Here is a 21,639-nt window from a genome sequence, read left to right on the forward strand (position 1 = left end):
GGAATTTATAAAAAATATTGGCGAAAGAATCAGCGTAAGGGGGCCCACATCCTGTCCACGAGGGTGCAGGGTGCCCCCCCCCCCGGGCGCGCCCCCTGCCCCGTGGTCCCCCTGAGGCTCCAACGACGTCGACTCCAACTCTATATATTCACATTTGGGGAGAAAAAAATCGAGGAGAAGGTTTCATCATGTTTTACGATACGGAGCCGCCGCCAAGCCCTAATCTTCATCGGGAGGGCTGATGTGGAGTCTGTTCGGGGCTCCGGAGAGGGGAATCTGTCGCCATCATCATCCTCAACCTTTCTCCATCACCAATTTCATGATGCTCACCACCGTGCGTGAGTAATTCTATCGTAGGCTTGCTGGATGGTGATGGGTTGGATGAGATTTATCATGTAATCGAGTTAATTTTGTTAGGGTTTGATCCCTAGTATCCATTATGTTCTAAGATTGATGTTGCTATGAATTTGCTGTGCTTAATGCTTGTCACTAGGGCCCGAGTGCTATGATTTCAGATCTGAACCTATTATTTTTTCATGAATATATGTGATTTCTTGATCCTATCTTGAAAGTCAATAGTCACCTACTATGTGTTATGATCCGGTAACCCCGAAGTGACAATAATCGGGACCACTCTCGGTGATGACCGTAGTTTGAGGAGTTCATGTATTCACTAAGTGTTAATGCTTTGGTCCGGTACTATATTAAAAGGAGGCCTTAATATCCCTTAGTTTCCAATAGGACCCCGCTGCCACGGGAGGGTAGGACAAAAGATGTCATGCAAGTTCTTTTCCATAAGCACGTATGACTATATTTGGAATACATACCTACATTACATTGATGAACTAGAGCTAGTTCTGTGTCACCCTATGTTATAACTGTTGCATGAGGAATCGCATCCAACATAATTATACATCATTGATCCATTGCCCACGAGCTTTTCACATATTGATCTTCGCTTAGTTACTTTTCTGTTGCCACTCTTACAATTGCTACAATACTGCTACTGTTACTTTTGCCACTGTTACCTCCATACTACTTTGCTACTAAATACTTTCCTGCAGATATTAAGTCTGTCAGGTGCGGTTGAATTGACAACTCAACTGTTAATACTTGAGAATATTCTTTGGCTCCCCTTGTGTCGAATCAATAAATTTGGGTTGAGTACTCTACCCTCAAAAACTGTTGCGATCCCCTATACTTGCAGGTTATCACTTCATCTCTCTCTCTCTTGATTCTTAATACAATGGTCTCTTGGAGATCCATATGATGTAACTCTTTTGCGGTGTGTTTGTTGGGATCGATGAACTTTGAGTTTATGATCAGATCTATCTTTTTATATCCATGAAAGTTATTTGAGTTTCTTTAATCTCTTATATGCATGATCTATTATAGCCTCGTATTTCTTCTCCGATATTTGGGTTTTGTTTGGCCAAGTTGATCTATTTATCTTGCAATGGGAAGAGGTGCTTTGTAGTGGGTTCGATCTTACGGTGCTTGATCCCAGTGACAGAAAGGGAAACGACATGTATGTATCGTTGCTACTAAGGATAAAATGATGGGGTCTATCTCTACATAGATAGATCTTGTCTACATCATGTCATCGTTCTTATTGCATTACTCCATTTCTCCATGAACTTAATACACTAGATGCATGCTGGATAGCGGTCGATGTGTGGAGTAATAGTAGTAGATGCAGGCAGGAGTCGGTCTACTAATCTTAGATGTGATGCCTATATAATGATCGTTGCCTGGATATCGTCACGAGTATTTGAAGTTCTATCAATTTCCCAACAGTATGTTCACCTACCGTTTTCTATCTTTCTCGAGATAAGCCACTAGTGAAGCCTACGCCCCCCCCCCCCCGGTCTTTCTTCTCATATAATTTGCCTTTGCGATCTACTTTTATTTGTATTTATTTTCAAATCTATTAATCCAAAAACCCAAAAATACTTTATTGTACTTTATTTTATTTGTGATCTATTTATCCAATCTATTACAACCTTTTTACCATCATGTACCAATTTCTGGCACCGTTACCCGAAAGGGATTGACAACCCCTTTAACACGTCGGGTTGCGAGGATATGTTATCTGTGTGTAGGGGTTGTTTACGTTGTATTGATTGGTTCTCCTACTGGTTTGATAACCTTGGTTCCAATCTGAGGGAAATACCTACCGCCGCTATGCTGCATCATCCCTTCCTCTTTGGGGAAATACCGATGTAGCTTCAAGCGACACCACTAATGCTCGTAGTAGCGCCTGGGTATTTGATATTGATTCTGTTGCTCATATTTGCAACTCGAAACAGGGGCTACGGATTAAACGAAGATTGGCTAAGGACGAGGTGACGATGCGCGTGGGAAATGGTTCCAAAGTTGATGTGATCGCCGTCGGCACGCTACCTCTACATCTACCTTCGGGATTAGTTTTAGACCTAAATAATTGTTATTTGATGCTAGCATTAAGCATGAATATTATATATGGATCTTGTTTGATGGGAGACGGTTATTCATTTAAATCAGAGAATAATGGTTGTTCTATTTGTACGAGTAATATCTTTTATGGTCATGCACCCTTGATGAGTGGTCTATTTTTGTTGAATCTCGATAGTAATGATACACATATTCATAATATTGAAACCAAAAGATACAAGTTTAATAAAGATAGTGCAACTTATATATGGCACCGTCGTTTAGGTCATATTGGTGTAAAGCGCATGAAGAAACTCCATGCTGAGGGGCTTTTGGAATCACTTGATGCTTGCGAACAATGCCTCATGGGCAAAATTACTAAAACTCCATTCTATGGAACAATGGGGCGAACAACTGACTTATTGAAAATAATACATACTGATGTATGTGGTCCAATGAGTGTTTAGGCTCGCGGCGGGTATCATTATTTTCCGACCTTCACAGATGATTTGAGCAGATATGGGTATATCTACTTGATGAAGCATAAGTCTGAAACATTTGAAAAGTTCAAAGAATTTCAGAGTGAAGTGGAAAATCATCGTAACAAGAAAATAAAGTTTCTACGGTCTGATTGTGGAGGCGAATATTTGAGTTATGAGTTTGGTCTTCATTTGAAACAATGTGGAATAGTCTCATAGCTCAGGCCACCTGGAACACCATAGCGTAATGGTGTGTCCGAACGTCGTAACCGCACTCTATTAGATATGGTGCGATCTATGATGTCTCTTACTGATTTATCGCTATCATTTTGGGGTTATGCTTTAGAGACGGCTGCATTCATGTTAAATAGGGCACCATCTAAATCCATTGAGATGACACCATATGAACTGTGGTTTGGCAAGAAACCCAAATTGTCGTTTCTTAAAGTTTGGGGTTATGTGAAAAAGCTTCAACCCAAATCGGAGAAATGTGTCTTCATAGGATACCCAAAGGAAACTGTTGGGTACACCTTCTATCACATATCCGAAGGCACGATATTCGTTGCTAAGAATGGATCATTTTTGGAGGAGTTTCTCTCAAAAGAAGTGAGTGGGAGGAAAGTAGAACTTGATGAGGTAATTGTACCTTCTCCCTTATTGGAAAGTAGTTCATCACAAAAATCAGTTCCAGTGATTCCTACACCAATTAGTGAGGAAGCTAATGATGATGATCATGAAACTTAAGATCAAGTTACTACTGAACCTCGTAGGTCAACCAGAGTAAGATACGCACCAGAGTGGTACGGTAATCCTGTTCTTGAGGTCATGTTACTTGACCATGACGAACCTACAAACTATGAGGAAGCGATGATGAGCCCAGATTCCGCAAGATGGCTTGAGGCCATGAAATCTGAGATGGGATCCATGTATGAGAACAAAGTGTGGACTTTGGTTGACTTGCCCGATGATCGGCAAGCAATAGAAAATAAATGGATCTTTAAGAAGAAGACTAACGCTGACGGTAATGTTACAGTCTACAAAGCTCAACTTGTTGCGAAAGGTTTTCGACAAGTTCAAGAAGTTGACTACGATGAGACCTTCTCACCCGTAGCGATGCTTAAGTCTGTCCGAATCATGTTAGCAATGGCCGCATTTTATGATTATGAAATTTGGCAAAGGAATGCAAAACTACATTCCTTAATGGATGGACATCTCAAAGAAGAGTTGTATATGATGCAACCAGAAGGTTTTGTCGATCCTAAAGGTGCTAACAAAGTGTGCAAGCTCCAGTGATCCATTTATGGACTCGTGCAAGCCTCTCGGAGTTGGAATATAAGCTTTGATAGTGTGATCAAAGCATATGGTTTTATACAGACTTTTGGAGAAGCCTATATTTACAAGAAAGTGAGTGGGAGCTTTGTAGCATTTCTAATATTATATGTGGATGACATATTGTTGATTGGAAATAATACAGAATTTCTGGATAGCATAAAAGGATACTTGAATAATAATTTTTCAATGAAAGACCTCGGTGAAGCTGCTTATATATTAGGCATCAAGATCTATAGAGATAGATCAAGACACTTAATTGGACTTTCACAAAGCACATACCTTGATAAAGCTTTGAAGAAGTTCAAAATGGATCAGTCAAAGAAAGGGTTCTTGCCTATGTTACAAGGTGTCAAGTTGAGTCAGACTCAATGCCCGACCACTGCAGAAGATAGAGAGAAAATGAAAGTCATTCCCTATGCCTCAGCTATAGGTTCTATCATGTATGCAATGCTGTGTACCATACCTGATGTGTGCCTTGCTATAAGTTTAGCAGGGAGGTACCAAAGTAATCCAGGAGTGGATCACTGGATAGCGGTCAAGAACATCCTGAAATACCTGAAAAGGACTAAGGATATGTTTCTCGTTTATGGAGGTGACAAAGAGCTCATCATAAACGGTTACGTCGATGCAAGATTTAACACTGATCCGGATGACTCTAAGTCACAAACCGGATACGTATTTATATTGAATGGTGGAGCTGTCAGTTGGTGCGGTTCCAAGCAGAGCGTCGTGGTGGGATCTACGTGTGAAGCAGAGTACATAGCTGCTTCGGAAGCAGCAAATGAAGGAGTCTGGATGAAGGAGTTCGTATCTGATCTAGGTGTAATACCTAGTGCATCGGGTCCAATGAAAATCTTTTGTGACAATACTGGTGCAATTGCCTTGGCAAAGGAATCCAGATTTCACAAGAGAACCAAGCACATAAAGAGATGCTTCAATTCCATCCGCGATCAAGTCAAGGAGGGAGACATAGAGATTTGCAAGATACATACGGATCTGAATGTTGCAGACCCGTTGACTAAGCCTCTCTCACGAGCAAAATATGATCATCACCAAGACTCCTTGTGTGTTAGAATCATTACTATGTAATCTAGATTATTGATGCTAGTGCAAGTGGGAGACTAAAGGAAATATGTCGTAGAGGCAATAATAAAGTTGTTATTTAAATTTCCTTATATCATGATAAATGTTTATTATTCATGCTAGAATTGTATTAACCGGAAACTTAGTACATGTGTGAATACATAGACAAACAGAGTGTCCCTAGTATGCCTCTACTTGACTAGCTCGTTAATCAAAGATGGTTAAGTTTCCTGACCATAGACATGTGTTGTCATTTGATGAACGGGATCACATCATTAGAGAATGATGTGATGGACAAGACCCATCCGTTAGCTTAACATAATGATCGTTTAGTTTTATTGCTATTGCTTTCATCATAACTTATACATGTTCCTCTAACTATGAGATTATGCAACTCCCGAATACCGGAGGAACACCTTCTGTGCTATCAAACATCACAACATAACAGGGTGATTATAAAGATGTTCTATAGGTGTGTCCAATGGTGTTTGTTGAGTTGGCATAGATCGAGATTAGGATTTGTCACTCCGAGTATAGGAGAGGTATCTCTGGGCCCTCTTGGTAATGCACATCAGTATACGCCTTGCAAGCAATGTGACTAATGAGTTAATTACGGGATGATGCATTACAGAACGAGTAAAGAAACTTGCCAGTAACGAGATTGAACTAGGAATGATGATACCGACGATCGAATCTTGGGCAAGTAACATACTGATGACAAAGGGAACAATGTATGTTGTTCTGCGGTTTGACCGATAAAGATCTTCGTAAAATATGTAGGAGCCAATATGAGCATCCAGGTTCCGCTATTGGTTATTGAGCGGAGATGTGTCTCGGTCATGTCTACATAGTTCTCGAACCCGTAGGGTCCGCACGCTTAATTTTCGATGACGATTTGTATTATGACTTGTGTGATTTGATGAACCGAAGTTTGTTCGGAGTCCCGGATGAGATCACGGACATGACGAGGAGTCTCGAAATGGTCGAGAAATTAAGATTGATATATTGGAAGGTTATGTTTGGACACCGGAATGGTTTCGAAAAGGTTCGGACATTTTCCGGAGTACCGGGAGGTTACCGGACCCCCCCCCCCCCGGGTGGGGGGGGGGGGGGTTAATGGGCATTCATGGGCCCTAGTGGAGAGAGGAGGCAGCGGCCAGGTGGAGGCGCGCACCCCCCAAGCCCAAACTGAATTGGACTAGGGTTGGGGGGGCGGCCCCCCTTTCCTTCCTCTCCTCCACCTCTTTCTCCCCTCCCCCCTTCTCCGGAAAGGAAAGGGGAGGGCCGAATCCTACTTGGACCGGGAGTCCAAGTAGGACTCCCCCCCCCCCCTTGCCCCCCCTTGGGTCGGCCTCCTCTCCTCCCCCCTTTATATACGTGGGAGGGGGGCACCCCAAAGGCACACCAAGTCTTCTCTTAGCCGTGTGCAGTGCCCCCCTCCACAGTTATAGACCTCAGTCATATTGTCGTAGTTCTTAGGTGAAGCCCTGCGCCTGTAACTTCATCATCACCGTCAACACGCTGTCGTGCTGACGGAACTCTCCCTCGTCCTCAACTGGATCAAGAGCTCGAGGGACGTCATCGAGCTGAACGTGTGCTGAGCACGGAGGTGTCGTACGTTCAGTGCTAGGATCGGTTGAATCGTGAAGACATTCGACTACATCAACCGCGTTACTAAATGATTCCGCTTTTGGTCTACGAGGGTACGTAGACACACTCTCCCCTCTCGTTGATATGCATCTCCTAGATAGATCTTGCGTGATCGTAGGTAAATTTTTTGAAATACTACGTTCCCCAACACAAGGCATTCCTCCGGTATCCGGGAGTTGCATGATCTCATAGTCAAAGGAATATGTATTTGACATACATGAAAGCAATAGCAATATAATTGAACGATTAACTTGCTAAGCTAACGGATGGGTCTTGTCCATCACATCATTCTCCTAATTATGTGATCCCGTTATTAAAGGACAACTCATGTCTATGGTTAGGAAACCTTAATCATCTTTGATCAACGAGCTAATCAAGTAGAGGCTCACTAGGGACTCAGTGTTTTGTCTATGTATTCGCACATGTATTAAGGTTTCCGGTCAATACAATTCTAGCATGAATAATAAACATTTATCATGAATAAGGAAATATAAAATAACAACTTTATTATTGCCTTTAGGGCATATTTTCTTCAATACAGTGAGAGATTTGCAAGTGACATGTGTTGGAGAATCTTAAATGAACATAATAGATCCTTTGCAAGATTTAAAGCGAGGCAAGATTTTGAATTTTGAAACCCAAGAGGGTGGATATTAGTTAGGAGACTGCACAAGGTCATGCATTCACCACCAACTACCAACTTTATAAGTAGGAAAGATTGTATAAAATAATAAACAACAAACCGGTATAAAATAATAAATATTGTGAATATACATATGCATTCATGTTAATACATGCGATGACACTTAAGTCAACAAAACAACAAAGCTTTGGTATTTCAAACATTCAGGTTATAGTCACACGGCCAGCCAATAAGTAGCCAAACAACAGTTTTCTCCAGATGACTTTTCTCATCACAACAGTTTTGACAGTATAGCCAGTTCAAAAAATATGATGTTACAAAAATGCTATTCCAAGTAGCAGACACGACATTTCAAGATACAAGATGGAATTCATACGATCCTTTATTTATGTTTCTGAAACATAAACGAAAATTTAAATGTAATGGTACCACCCGGAGGATGTAGCACAAACGTCAGTTTCGCTTGCTCCTTTCACCTTTTGTTAACACCTACAAGTGTATGAAAACAGCTAGCGTGTGAAAAAAATATAAATCTATTTTGCAACATGATAGATAATCTGCGGAGGAAAAGAGAAGTCCAAACAAATAAGACAATAATTTTTTGTGACAACGAAGACAATACTTAATAATTGTTACAAGGAAAAATAAGAAAATGATACCTGAAGGTAGCCAAAACCCCCAAAGTTAATCCTCATACCAAACCAAGGTGGGACGGTTAGGATGTTCCTCCATTGCTTTTTCCACAGCAGCCCACGACTCAGACACATCATCCTCATCCGCATAGATGCGAAGATGGCGCAAGCTGGGCAAGCCTCTTAGTATCTCCACATCTCTCTCATTGATCACATCCATTGTGATGCATAATTTCTCAAGGTTGATGAGCGAGGCCACCCATGTCGGAACCTCCGAGAGGGAGTCCCCCACGATGATAAGCTCGCGAAGGCCACACTGAGGATCGGGAAACCATGAACGCTTGAAGTACGCATCTGCTGCCTCCTTTACAAATATGTGCAGAGACTCGAGGCCTGCTTTGCCGAGCTCACATATGGAAGAGAGAAACTCCTCCTCATCCTCCTCGATCTCCTCCTCCTCTTTGTCGTAATTAACATCACAATTACCCATATCATACATGTTCCATATTATGCCCAGCTTCCTCAGTTTTTTCAGTTGGCCAAGCTTCTTTAGAAATTCCGTTGACTGAGTATAAATATTGAGACCTTCCAACACTCGCAATCCCTGCATGGCCGCGATCTCATCCGGTACTGTTTCATAACCGTCAACACGTAGAGTTACATAACAGGCCAACCGTTCTTGGATGGTCATAGGGATTTCCATTAGTTTGCTGTATCCATTCACGCCAATCTCTAAATGATGCAGCATTGCTACCTGTTCTGGAATCTTCGTGATGGCTTTGGCATGTTTGAACCTCAGGTACTTGAGCTGCAACAGATTTCCAATACCCACAAGGTGATCATCTTCTAACTGTGAACAATCCTCAAAGTCCAGAACACGCAAGAGTCGAAACTCCGACAAAGATGGGATCTTCACATTACGGCCAAACACATGGAGTGATCGGGCACTAGATACATCAAGACCCGGCGGAATCTCGGCATCATTCTGCAGAGACACTCGACGAATCTTGGCCTTGGGATCAGGATTTATAACACCAGGTACACCTACTATAGTAACAAAGTTCTCTTCAACAGCCTTAGATACGATGAAATTATGAACGGTGTCATGAACACGGCAACTCTTCACCTCGTCACCAAATGTCTCGTCCATCTTCGCAGCCTGAATCAAATTCCTGTTGATGAGGTCATTGAAACACATCTCTCCTGACTCATATACTGTATAGCCAGATTTTTTCTGAATGAATCCCTCGCCAATCCACCTCCTTATCAAATTCTCCTTCTCAATAATGTGCCCCTCTGGAAATATACTCAGGTATAGTAGACATGTTTTAAGATGAGGAGGAAGATCCAAGTAACTAAGGGATATTATGTTTACCATGTCTTCGACGCTAGAATTTCTTAGCGCACGACCAATTAAATCCTTCACTTGGTCCCATATTTCCTTTTCACTTGCCTTATCAGCCAACACACCAGATATAGCTATGATTGCCAAAGGTAAGCCAGCACATTTAGCCAAGATCTGACCAGAAATCTCTTCAAGGTTTGATGGACATTTTTCTTCAGAGTTGAATAGTCTTGTATAGAATAATTGCCTCGAATGCACCATACTAAGAGGCCTTATATTGTATACATGTCCGCTGAAAGTTGAACAACATGATTGAGCGACGGCATGTATACGAGTAGTGATTATTATTTTACTACCAGAACTGGCTGTGGGAAATGCACACTCAATAACCTTCAATATTTCCACGTCCCATATATCATCAAGTACAATAATACACCTGCAAAAATATATAAATAAAAGTTATGCTTACTGAGAAAAAAGAAGCAATAAAGGAGTTTGAATATCCATAAGAGTATACTTGTTTGGTCACACGGCCACGAGAAGTTAAGGCAGCATTTGCACTAGAATGGACAGAATGTATCTTGCAGTTGTACACTATATATGACGACCCGGTAAAAACTAAAATAGTTTGGAAGCTAGAATTGCCTCTAAACGTCAAAAATTTCCCTTTGTTATCTATGGAAATTAAGAGGGGTGAGGTTAACAAGGGACAACCTAGCTAAGCGCACCTGACACACAAGTAATGTTGTTCTGTTATGAAGACAAAACAACTAAATATATCTTTTTTCAAATGTTAGCTCGCTAGCATATGGGTTGTCATTCAAGCTGCCTGTAACTTGTATCCGCCTCAGAGTGTTAGTAATATGTCTAGTAACTGGATGTAGGCCATTGATACGAAGGCTAGAGCCCAAATCATGTTGGTACATGCGTGAACTATATCTGTTTTATTTGCTATCCCCTTAGTGATCTACACCAAAAATATGAATGCCCACAAACTAGAAGTTGGAGGAAAAAAATCAAAATGGAAGAGTGGAAGGGAAACATACGTAAAGAGGTTGGACGAATGAGCTAGTAGGGAACCTTAAAGTTCTTTTAGATAGTAGATATACTAATAATCAAAGTTGATTTTTTTGGTATTCCAGAATCCAAATGCAGGCCATATTTGGTAATTTTAAAATTCCTGGATAATTGTTCGTGCTTTACAACAAGGATATAAATATTCTAATAGGTAAATGGAAAATTAACATGGTATTCTATTATTAATGTGATTGCATAAAATAATAGGATTTAATTTGGAATCATTAATTGACTAACAAAAAAGGCATGATTTTATTTGGTAAGCCAATAAGATGTGAGGTAGTTGAGGCAAAAAAAACAAGAAATCAAATGAGAAAAACTAGATATATGAGGAAACAATTGAAAGGGAAGAGGGGAAGGGGAATAAAGAGGTTGGACGAAGGAGCGGGCAAAACGCTATGTGGTAAAATAGGGAACCACTAGTGGAAAAACCCCTTATAGGATTTCGTTACTAGTAGCGTTCCGACGAAATCGAAAGCGGCAACTGTTTTTCCAAATTATCATCAGTGTTCATCCATGAAGAGAACGTGGCAACATCCTCACTCTACTAGCAACGTTTCATTTTGCTGGACGCTGCTAGCTTGGTGCATCATGCTAACGTACCAGCCTTTAGGAACTAGCAGCGTCTTATCAAACTGAACGTTGCAAGTAGTTGAAGGACTGGCAGCATTTCTTGTAAATTCAATAGCTGCAAAGAATTTAATGTGTAGTTTATATTTTATATTCAAAATCCTTTGTTATACTTTATGTTGTTGTGTTTTAGCTTTGTTCATAAAAGTTGGAAAGCAAAAGAAAAAAACAAAATTTAATTATTGGATAGGTAAATGCTTTTATTTTGCCAGCAGCATCTTTCAGAAAATAAACGCCGCGAACGACAATGTTAGCAGCGTCCGCTTGGACATTGCTAGTGGGCACCTTGGAATGCTGCTAAAGAGGGGGTGTTCTGTACTAGTGAAGCCGGGCCTAAGGCCTTTTTAGATAGTAGAGAATTCAACTCATAAACATTTATATTTATACCTAATAATAAAGGGGTTATTGCTTTTGCCCGTCTGTCATTATCAATAATTACCCCCTATGCCACCGGTAATAAAAAAACGATTCATTTTTCCTTCTAAGTCGCCATCGACATTATTGTTTATTTGCAGCGAGGCCCCAAATGTTTCACATGCGTCAAAGTAGTGTGGTGGATTGAGCGTAATTGCTCCAGGAGACCCGAGTTTGAATCCTGCTTCTTCCTGTTTGTGCATTTTCTCTCCAATTTCCATTGGCGTAGGATAAAATTGCCTTGCCCAAGCCAATCTGTGCGCAATGTTGCAATTACGGCCCAGCTACTCTATAAAAAACTTTTTTGACAGATTCAAATGCTTTTAAAAAAATATCATACATTTGAAATCCTAAATCCAAATTAAACATGTTATATATGGAAATCATTCAGAAAAATGTGTAGATTCCAAATATGCTATTACCCCGCATGTTAATTTTTTCTAAAATTATGTTTAGTATGCACCCTTAATTAATAAATTTATGTATATGGTTTATATTGAAAATGCCTATTATATAAGTTTTCTACTTACTTAAATTAACTACATAGGATAGTTTGATGCTCTTATAAAATCTAATATTGACGCCATAGGGGATATATGTACATATGCTTATCATGTTGCTTGTCGTAGGACAATGTGAAATATTTCAAGGGATCTGTCGATGTCGTCGAGTATGTATGAGGGGTGTTTTTTTTTTCTTCTCCTGTTGCAACGCACGGGCACGTTTGTTGGTTTAAAAAAATTATAATACCACATAGTTTTATTTCAGAATTTTGATATGAATTTAGGATAAAAAGCTAAAATTATTGTTATTATTATTATCAAATTTTAATTGACACGAGGAATATGAAAACCGTATGTCTAGACCTAAATACTTGGACGCATACTATACTAGTGAATTTTTAAGAGATGCTAGTCTGCGTGCACATGAATTTTCAGATAAGCGCGGCGTTCAAAGTTTAAAGCAACACATACATACCTTCTGTTTTCGAGGTAGTCTGAAATCATGGTGATAAGTCCGGGCAAATCCCTCGCGCCAGGATGAGGAGAAGATTGACGGTTGAGGTTATTGTAAGAAGAATAGAGCTGATTGTAAATGGAGCGCAAAACCTGGGCCTTGTCCGCATTCCGTCGCACGGAACAGAAAGCATGGCAATCGAGTTGGCCTTTGAGCTTTTGGTACACTTGGTTTGCGAGAGTTGTCTTGCCCGTCCCTCCGGAGCCAACAACAGCCACCAGGTTTGGGTTTGGGTTTGGGTTTGGCTGCTGCTGCTGCGTTGACTCAGAAGCAGAACCGGCCAGTAGTAGTTGGATGAGCTCTTCCTTGGGCCCATCAAGGCCGACGAGCTTGGACGCGTCGTCGACAATGGTGGGAGCCCTGGGATCAACCTTGGACCTCTTGTGGTGGTTGTGCCTCTCGGTGACCTGGACCACCTGTTCCTTGAGATCATCAACGGCCTTGGCGATCTGGTGACGGGCCTTGGTCCGGCCCAGCGTGGCCTTCATCTCGTCCAAGAGTACGGCCAGCTTGGTGGATTTGTCGGAGACGCTAGCCTCCATGAAGTCGTCGAGGTCGTCGTCGATGTCGTAGGAGAGCTCCCGGATCTCGTGCATGCAGGCCTTGTCCTGCTCGCTTGGAACGGGATCCGACGACGACGACGACTTGGCGAGGAGGAATATGTCCATGGCAGCGAGCTCGCGGGCGAGGAGCTCGACCTCGCCGCGCGAGCGTTTATACTCGTCGCGGAGCAGCGCGGCCAGTTTTCCCATGGCGGGCTGCAGCGCCCCTGTCGCTGCGCTCACCAGACCCTCCTCCATTGTTGCCGCCGTGCTGCTTAGCTCAGCAGTCGGATCTCGATCCGTTTCTCCTTTTTCTACGTGGGATTGTGGGTGATGCTTGATGGGAGGCTGTACATGCTGGATGGATGCTCCAGATTTATAGGGAGTATATGTTTCAACCATGATTGCGGGTGATGCTGGATGGGTGAGCCTGCACGTCGCCCACCTCGTGGCACGCTGCAGGATGGACATGGCGTACGTCGTAAACAAACAGTGATCACGTCAAAACGGCCAACAGCTACGCGCAAATTAAACACCAAAGCGTAAGAGCGTCTACAACCGCCAACACCAAATCCGGTTCCAAATACGCCCGTAGACGTGTCCAGACACGTCCGCGAGCAGTGACTGGGCAGTCTTCAAATTTTCTTCTCTTCATTCGATTACTTCATACTTCAAACCTTCAATCCTTATAAAACATGAAAAAGGCTTAAATACTACTTCCTCCGGCCCTTTTAGTTCGCATATATAAGATTTATTTAAAGTCAAACCTCGTAAATTTTGACCAAGTTTATAAAAGAAAATAAAATCAACATTCATAATGTGAAATCAATAATATTAGATGTGTCATGACTTTAGTTTTTATATTTATAAATTTAGTGTTGTATATGTTAATATTTTTTATATAAATATGGTCAAACTTTACAAAGTTTGACTCCAGACAATTCTTATATGCAGAGTAAAAAGAACCGAAGGGAGTACTTAGATCAACAACCTAGCCTACACAACTTGTCGTCGTCGGAGATGTCCACAATCTCTGTGCCAAGCTCTGGGTACATGGCTGGCAGTTGCAACTGCATCTCTTCCGACTCCATGACGACCTCCATCTCCAACTCGGCGAAAAGCTCGTCGATCTCCGCCAGTTCCTGCCGGTTGGCCTCCACACAGGCTGGATGGACTCCAAAATAGCCGTCTGCTCAGCCATCTTCGGCGATTGGGCAACCTTGAACTCCACCATGGTGCAGGCCGCAACCGGCTCTGGCTGCTCTTCCGGCTCCCCCGCGTCCTTCTCCTGTGGATCTGCGCCCTTCATGGGCGTCGGCTATTGCTCCGCCTTCGGGTATTGCCCCCCACCGGTTGTTGCCCCCTCCACTTCGTCCTCCTCCTCCGGCCACTCCGAAGGCAGCCGTCTATGATCCAGGCGGCGCGCCTAGTGCTACGTCTCGAGTTAGCGTTGGTTTTCCCCGAAGAGGAGGGGGTGATGCAGCACAGTAGCGTAAGTATTTCCCTCAGTTTTTGAGAACCAAGGTATCAATCCAGTAGGAGGTCATGCGCAAGTTCCTCATACCTGCACAAAACGGTAGCAACTCGCAACCAACGCTTAGGGGTTGTCAATCCCTTCACGGTCACTTACGAGAGTGAGATCTGATAGAGATAATATTTTTGGTATTTTTGGTATAAAGATGCAAAGTGAAAAGTAAAAGCAAAACAAGTAAAATAAAGTAATGGAGATTGATATGATGAGAATAGACCCGGGGGCCATAGGTTTCACTAGTGGCTTCTCTCAAGAGCATAGATATTCTACGGTGGGTGAACAAATTACTGTTGAGCAATTGATAGAATTGAGCATAGTTATGAGGTTATCTAGGTATGATCATGTATATAGGCATCACGTCCGTGACAAGTAGACCGACTCCTGCCTGCATCTACTACTATTACTCCACTCATCGACCGCTATCCAGCATGCATCTAGAGTATTAAGTTAAAAACAGAGTAACGCCTTAAGCAAGATGACATTGATGTAGAGGAATAAATTCATGCAATATGATAAATACCCCATCTTGTTATCCTCGATGGCAACAATACAATACGTGCCTTGCAACTCTTTCTGTCACTGAGTAAGGACACCGCAAGATTGAACCCAAAGCTAAGCACTTCTCCCATTGCAAGAACTACCAATCTAGTTGGCCAAACCAAACGGATAATTCGAAAAGACTTGCAAAGATAACTCAATCATACATAAAAGAATTCAGAGAAGATTCAAATATTATTCATAGATAAGTTGGATCATAAACCCACAATTCATCGGTCTCAACAAACACACCGCAAGAAGAAGATTACATCGAATAGATCTCCACGAGAGAGGGGGAGAACATTGTATTGAGATCCAAAAAGAGAGAAGAAGCCATCTAGCTACTAGCTATGGACCCGAAGGTCTGAAGTAAACTACTCACACTTCATCGGAAGGGCTATGGTGTTGATGTAGAAGCCCTTCATGATGGATGCCCTCTCCGGTGGAGCTCCGGAACAGGCCCCAAGATGGGATCTCGTGGATATAGGAAGTTGCGGCGGTGGAATTAGGTTTTTGGCTCCCTCTCTGGTCTAATGGGGGTACGTAGGTATATATAGGAGGAAGGAGCATGTCGGTGGAGCTCCGAGGGGCCCACGAGGTAGGGGGGCGCGCCCTCCACCCTCGTGACCTCCCCGGAAACTTCTTAGAGTAGGGTCCAAGTCTCCTGGATCACGTTCGGTGAGAAGATCACGTTCCCGAAGGTTTCATTCCGTTTGGACTCCGTTTGATATTTTGTTTCCTCGAAATACTGAAATAGGCAAAAAACAGCAATTCTGGGTTGGACCTCCGGTTAATAGGTTAGTCCCAAAAATAATATAAAAGTGGAAAATAAAGCCCAATATAGTCCAAAAAGTAGATAAAGTAGCATGGAGCAATCAAAAATTATAGATACATTGGAGACGTATCAGGCATCCCCAAGCTTAATTACTACTCGTCCTCGAGTAGGTAAATGATAAAAAGAGAATTTTTGATGCAGAGTGATACTTTGGCATAATTTCAATGTAAATCTTCTTAATCATGGTATGAATATTCAGATCCGAAAGGTTCAAGACAAAAGTTCATATTGACATAAAAATGATAATACTTCAAGCATACTAATCAAACAATTATGTCATCTCAAAATAACATGGCCAAAGGAAGATCATCCCTACAAAATCATATAGTTAGGCTATGCTTCATTTTCGTCACACAAAGATGTTCGCAACTTCTATACCCCCGATGACAAGCCAAGCAATTGTTTCATACTCAAATAATCTCAAACTTTTTCAACCTTCACGCAATACATGAGCGCGAGCCATGGACATAGCTCTATGGGTGGTATAGAATATGATGATGGGGATTGTGTGGAGAAGAGAAAAAAGGAGAAATTCTCACATCAATGAGGCTAATCAATGAGCTATGGAGATGCCCATCAATTGATGTTAATGCAAGGAGTAGGGATTGCCATGCAACGGATGCACTAGAGCTAAGAATGCTCAACAAAAGAAAACTAGTGGGTGTGCATCCAACTTGCTTGCTCATGAAGACCTAGGGCATTTTGAGGAAGCCCATCGTTGGAATATACAAGCCAAGTTCTATAATGAAAAATTCCCACTAGTATGAACAAGACAACTTATGAGACTCACTATATGAAAATCATGTTGCTACTTTGAAACACAATATATGAGACTCACTACATGAAGAACAAGGTGCTACTTTGAAGCACAAGTGTGGAAAAAGAGATAGTAGCATTGCCCTTTTTATTTTCTCTTTTTTTTGGGCCTTTCTTTTTTTCTTTTTGGCCTTTCTCTCCCTTTTTTTTGATTGGGCAATGCTCTAATAATGATGATCATCACACTTCTATTGATTACAACATAATGATTACAACTCGATACTAGAACAAGATATGACTCTATATGAATGCCTCCGGCGGTGTACCGGGATGGTGCAATGAATCAAGAGTGACATGTATGAAAAATAATGCATGGTGGCTTTGCCACAAATACGATGTCAACTACAAGATCATGCAATGGCAATATGACAAAAGTAAAGCGTGTCATGATGATGATGATGATGATGGAAGTTGCATGGTAATATATCTCGGAATGGCTATGGAAATGCCATGATAGGTAGGTATGGTGGCTGTTTTGAGGAAGATATAGGGAGGTTTATGTGTGAAAGAGCGTGTCATATCACGGGGTTTGGATGCACCGGCGAAGTTTGCACCAACTCTCAATGTGAGAAAGGGCAATGCACGGTACCGAAGAGGCTAGCAAATGGCGGAAAGGTAAAAGTGCGTATAATCCATGGACTCAACAGTAGTCAAAAGAACTCATATACTTATTGCAAAAATTTAGAAGTCATTAAAAATCAAGTACTACGCGCATGCTCCTAGGGGGATAGATTGGTAGGAAAAGACCATCGCTCGTCCCCGACCGCCACTCATAAGGATGCACAAGCCAGGTACACTTCATGTTTCAAATTTGTTACACAGCTTTAACCATACATGCATGCTACGGGACTTGCTAACTTCAACACAAGTATTTCTCAAATTCACAACTACTCAACTAGCACGACTATGATATTATCACCTCCATATCTCAAAACAATTATCAAGCATCAAACTTATCTTAGTATTCAACCCACTAAAAAGAAAGTTTCACATATCTTGAATACCAAGTATATTAACATTAAGCAAATTACCATGCTATTAACGACTCTCAAAATAATCTAAGTGAAGCATGAGAGATCAAGTTTCTTTAAAACAATCCACCACCTTGCTCTAAAAGATCTAAGTGAAGCACTAGAGCAAAAATTATCACGCTCAAAAAGATATAAGTGAAGCACATAGAGTAAACTATCAAGCTCAAAAGATATAAGTGAAGCACATAGAGTATTCTAACAAATTTCAATTCATGCATGGCTCTCTCAAAAGGTGTGTACAGCAAGGATGATTGTGGTAGACTAACAAGCAAAGACACAAATAATACAAGACGCTCCAAGCAAAACACATATCATGTGGTGAATAAAAATATAGCTCCAAGTAAATTACCGATGGAAGTGGACGAAAGAGGGGATGCCTTCCGGGGCATCCCCAAGCTTTGACTTTTTGGTGTCCTTGGATTATCTTGGGGTGCCATGGGCATCCCCAAGCTTAGGCTCTTGCCACTCCTTGTTCCATAATCCATCAAAAGAATTCACCCAAAACTTGAAAACTTCACAACACAAAACTCAATAGAAATCTCGTGAGCTCCGTTAGAGAAAGAAAACAAAAGACTACTTTAAGGTACTGTAGTGAACTTGTTTTTTATTTGTATTGGTGTTAAACCTACTGTATTCCAACTTCTCTATGGTTTATAAACTATTTTACTAGCCATAGATTCATCAAAATAAGCAAACAACACACGCAAAACAGAATCTGTCAAAAACAGAACAGTCTGTAGTAATCTGTTACTAACGCAAACTTCTGGAAACCAAAAAATTCTACCAAAATTAGACGACCTGGGCAATTTGTTTATTGATCAGAACCAATTGGAATCACTATTTTATCACGTTCTGGTGATTTTTGACAATTCGGGCACTGAGCGCAAAGATTCTGGAAATTACAGCAAGATCAAATAACTATCTTCCAAGAAGATCTAATAGGTTTAACTTGGCACAAACACTAATTAAAAGATAAAACCACATCTAAAAAGAATCTAGATGGATTATTTATTCCTAAACAAAACCAAAAACAAAAAACACAAAATAAAATTGGGTTGCCTCCCAACAAGCGCTATCGTTTAACGCCCCTAGCTAGGCATAAAAGTAAGGATAGATCTGGGTATTGCCATCTTTGGTAGGCAATCCATAAGTGGCTCTCATGATAGATTCATATGGTAATTTTATTTTCTTTCTAGGAAAGTGTTCCATGCCCTTCTTTAAGGGAAATTGGAATTTTATATTCCCTTCCTTCATATCAATAATTGCACCAATCGTTCTAAGGAAAGGTCTACCAAGAATAATAGGACATGAAGGATTGCAATCTATATCAAGAACGATAAAATCTACGGGCACATAATTCCTATTTGCAACAATAAGAACATCATTAATTCTTCCCATAGGCTTTTTAATAGTGGAATCCGCAAGATGCAAGTTTAGAGAGCAATCATCAAAGTCATGGAAATCTAGCAAATCACACAAAGCTTTGGGGATAGTAGAGACACTAGCACCCAAATCACACAAAGCATAAAACTCGTAATTTTTAATTTTAATCTTAATTGTAGGTTCCCATTCATCATGGAGTTTTCTAGGGATAGAAACTTTCAACTCAAGTTTTTCTTCATAAGATTGCATTAAGGCGTCAACAATGTGTTCGGTAAAGGCCTTATTTCGACTATAAGCATGAGGAGAATTTAACACGAATTGCAACAAGGAAATACAATCAATTAAAGAGCAATTTTCATAGTTAAATTCCTTGAGATCCAAAATAGTGGGTTTAGCTATATCTAGATTTTTATTTCTTTCAATCCCTTTTTTATCAATTTCATCATCAGGATCTAAAAACTCAGAATTCTTAGAACGCCTTCTAGGTAAGGGAAGATCATAATCAGATTCATCAAGATTCATATTGCAAAACAAAGATTTAATAGGGGACACATCAATAACTTTCAGAGCTTCATCTTGATTTTCATAGGATTTAGAAGAACACGCTTTAATAAAGGCATCTTTGTAAGCACGCATCCTAGCGGTTCTTTCTTTGCACTCATCAATGGAAATTCTCATGGCTTTGAGAGACTCATTGATATCATGCTTAGGAGGAATAGATCTAAGCTTTAAAGAATCAACCTCAAGAGAAATTCTATCAACGTTCCTAGCCAAATCATCAACTTTAAGCAATTTCTCTTCAAGCAAAGCATTGAAATTCTTTTGCGAATTCATAAACTCTTTAACACTACTCTCAAATTCAGAGGGCATCTTATTAAAATTTCCATAAGAGTTGTTGTAGGAATTTCCATAATTATTAGAAGGATTACTAGGATAAGGCCTAGAATTAAAATTCCCTCTATACGCGTTGTTACCAAAACTATTCCTACCAACAAAATTCACATCCATAGATTCATTATTATTCTCAAGCAAAGTAGATAAAGGCATATTATTGGGATCAGAAGAAACACTCTTAACAAATAAATTCCTAAGTTCATCCATCTTTTCACTCAAAACATTGATTTCTTCTATAGCATGCACTTTTTTATTAGTAGATCTTTCAGTATTCCATTGAGAATAATTGACGATAATATTATCTAGGAGTTTAGTAGCATCTCCTAAAGTGATTTCCATAAAAGTGCCTCCCGCGGCCGAATCTAAAAGATTTCTAGAAGCAAAATTCAATCCAGCATAAAAATTTTGTATAATCATCCATAAGTTCAAACCATGAGTAGGACAATTACGTAGCATTAATTTCATTCTCTCCCAAGCTTGTGCAACATGTTCATGATCAAGTTGCTTAAAATTCATAATATCGTTCCTAAGAGAGATAATCTTAGCGGGAGGAAAATACTTAGAGATAAAAGCATCTTTGCACTTTTTCCAAGAATCAATACTATTTTTAGGCAAAGATGAAAACCACGCTTTAGCATGATCTCTAAGCGAAAAAGGAAATAGCTTCAATTTAACAACATCATTATCGACATCCTTTTTCTTTTGCATATCACATAAATCAACAAAGCCATTTAGATGAGTAGCGGCATCTTCACTAGGAAGGCCGGCGAATTGATCTTTCATAACAAGATTCAACAAAGCAGTATTAATTTCACAAGATTCAATATTGGCAAGAGGAGCAATCGGAGTGCTAAGGAAATCATTGTTATTGGTATTGGTGAAGTCACACAATTTGATAGCATCTTGGGCCATCACAACAAGCAAGCAAACTAACACACGAGCAAACAAAAGGCAAAGGGAAAGAGAGGGCGAATAAAATGGCAAGGGTGAAGTGGGGGAGAGGAAAACGAGAGGCAAATGGAAAATAATGTAATGCGAGAGATAGAGATTGTGATGGGTACTTGGTATGTTGACTTTTGCGTAGGCTTCCCCGGCAACGGCGCCAGAAATCCTTCTTGCTATGTCTCGAGCTAGCGTTGGTTTTCCCCGAAGAGGAGGGGGTGATGCAGCACAGTAGCGTAAGTATTTCCTTCAGTTTTTGAGAACCAAGGTATCAATCCAGTAGGAGGTCACGCGCAAGTCCCTCGTACCTGCACAAAACGGTAGCAACTCGCAACCAACGCTTAGGGGTTGTCAATCCCTTCACGGTCACTTACGAGAGTGAGATCTGATAGAGATAATATTTTTGGTATTTTT

General features: G+C 40.8%; 1 protein-coding gene across 1 annotated transcript; it reads right to left on the minus strand.

Annotated features, from left to right (window-relative positions):
• Positions 1-7,704: 7,704 nt before the first annotated feature.
• Positions 7,705-13,601, minus strand: LOC147967719 (disease resistance protein Pik-2-like). The gene is made up of 3 exons (XM_087522519.1): positions 12,676-13,601; positions 8,259-10,012; positions 7,705-8,088 (listed from the first exon to the last, which is right to left on the minus strand). The coding sequence occupies exons 1-2, from the start codon at positions 13,512-13,514 to the stop codon at positions 8,284-8,286; spliced, it is 2,568 nt and encodes an 855-aa protein (XP_087378645.1). The 5' UTR covers positions 13,515-13,601; the 3' UTR covers positions 7,705-8,088; positions 8,259-8,283.
• Positions 13,602-21,639: the final 8,038 nt, after the last annotated feature.

The sequence above is a fragment of the Triticum urartu genome, chromosome 5A, assembly GCF_056163025.1.
Source record: "Triticum urartu cultivar PI428250 chromosome 5A, HENAU_Tu73, whole genome shotgun sequence".
Classification (NCBI taxonomy): Eukaryota; Viridiplantae; Streptophyta; class Magnoliopsida; order Poales; family Poaceae; genus Triticum; species Triticum urartu.

Excerpts from the sequence above, each read along its gene's own strand:
- LOC147967719 (XM_087522519.1), bottom strand. The coding sequence starts at position 13,514 with ATGGAGGAGGGTCTGGTGAGCGCAGCGACAGGGGCGCTGCAGCCCGCC. Across the intron at positions 10,013-12,675 it reads GACTACCTCGAAAACAGAAG|GTGTATTATTGTACTTGATG; the intron begins GTATGTATGTGT and ends ATATTTTTGCAG.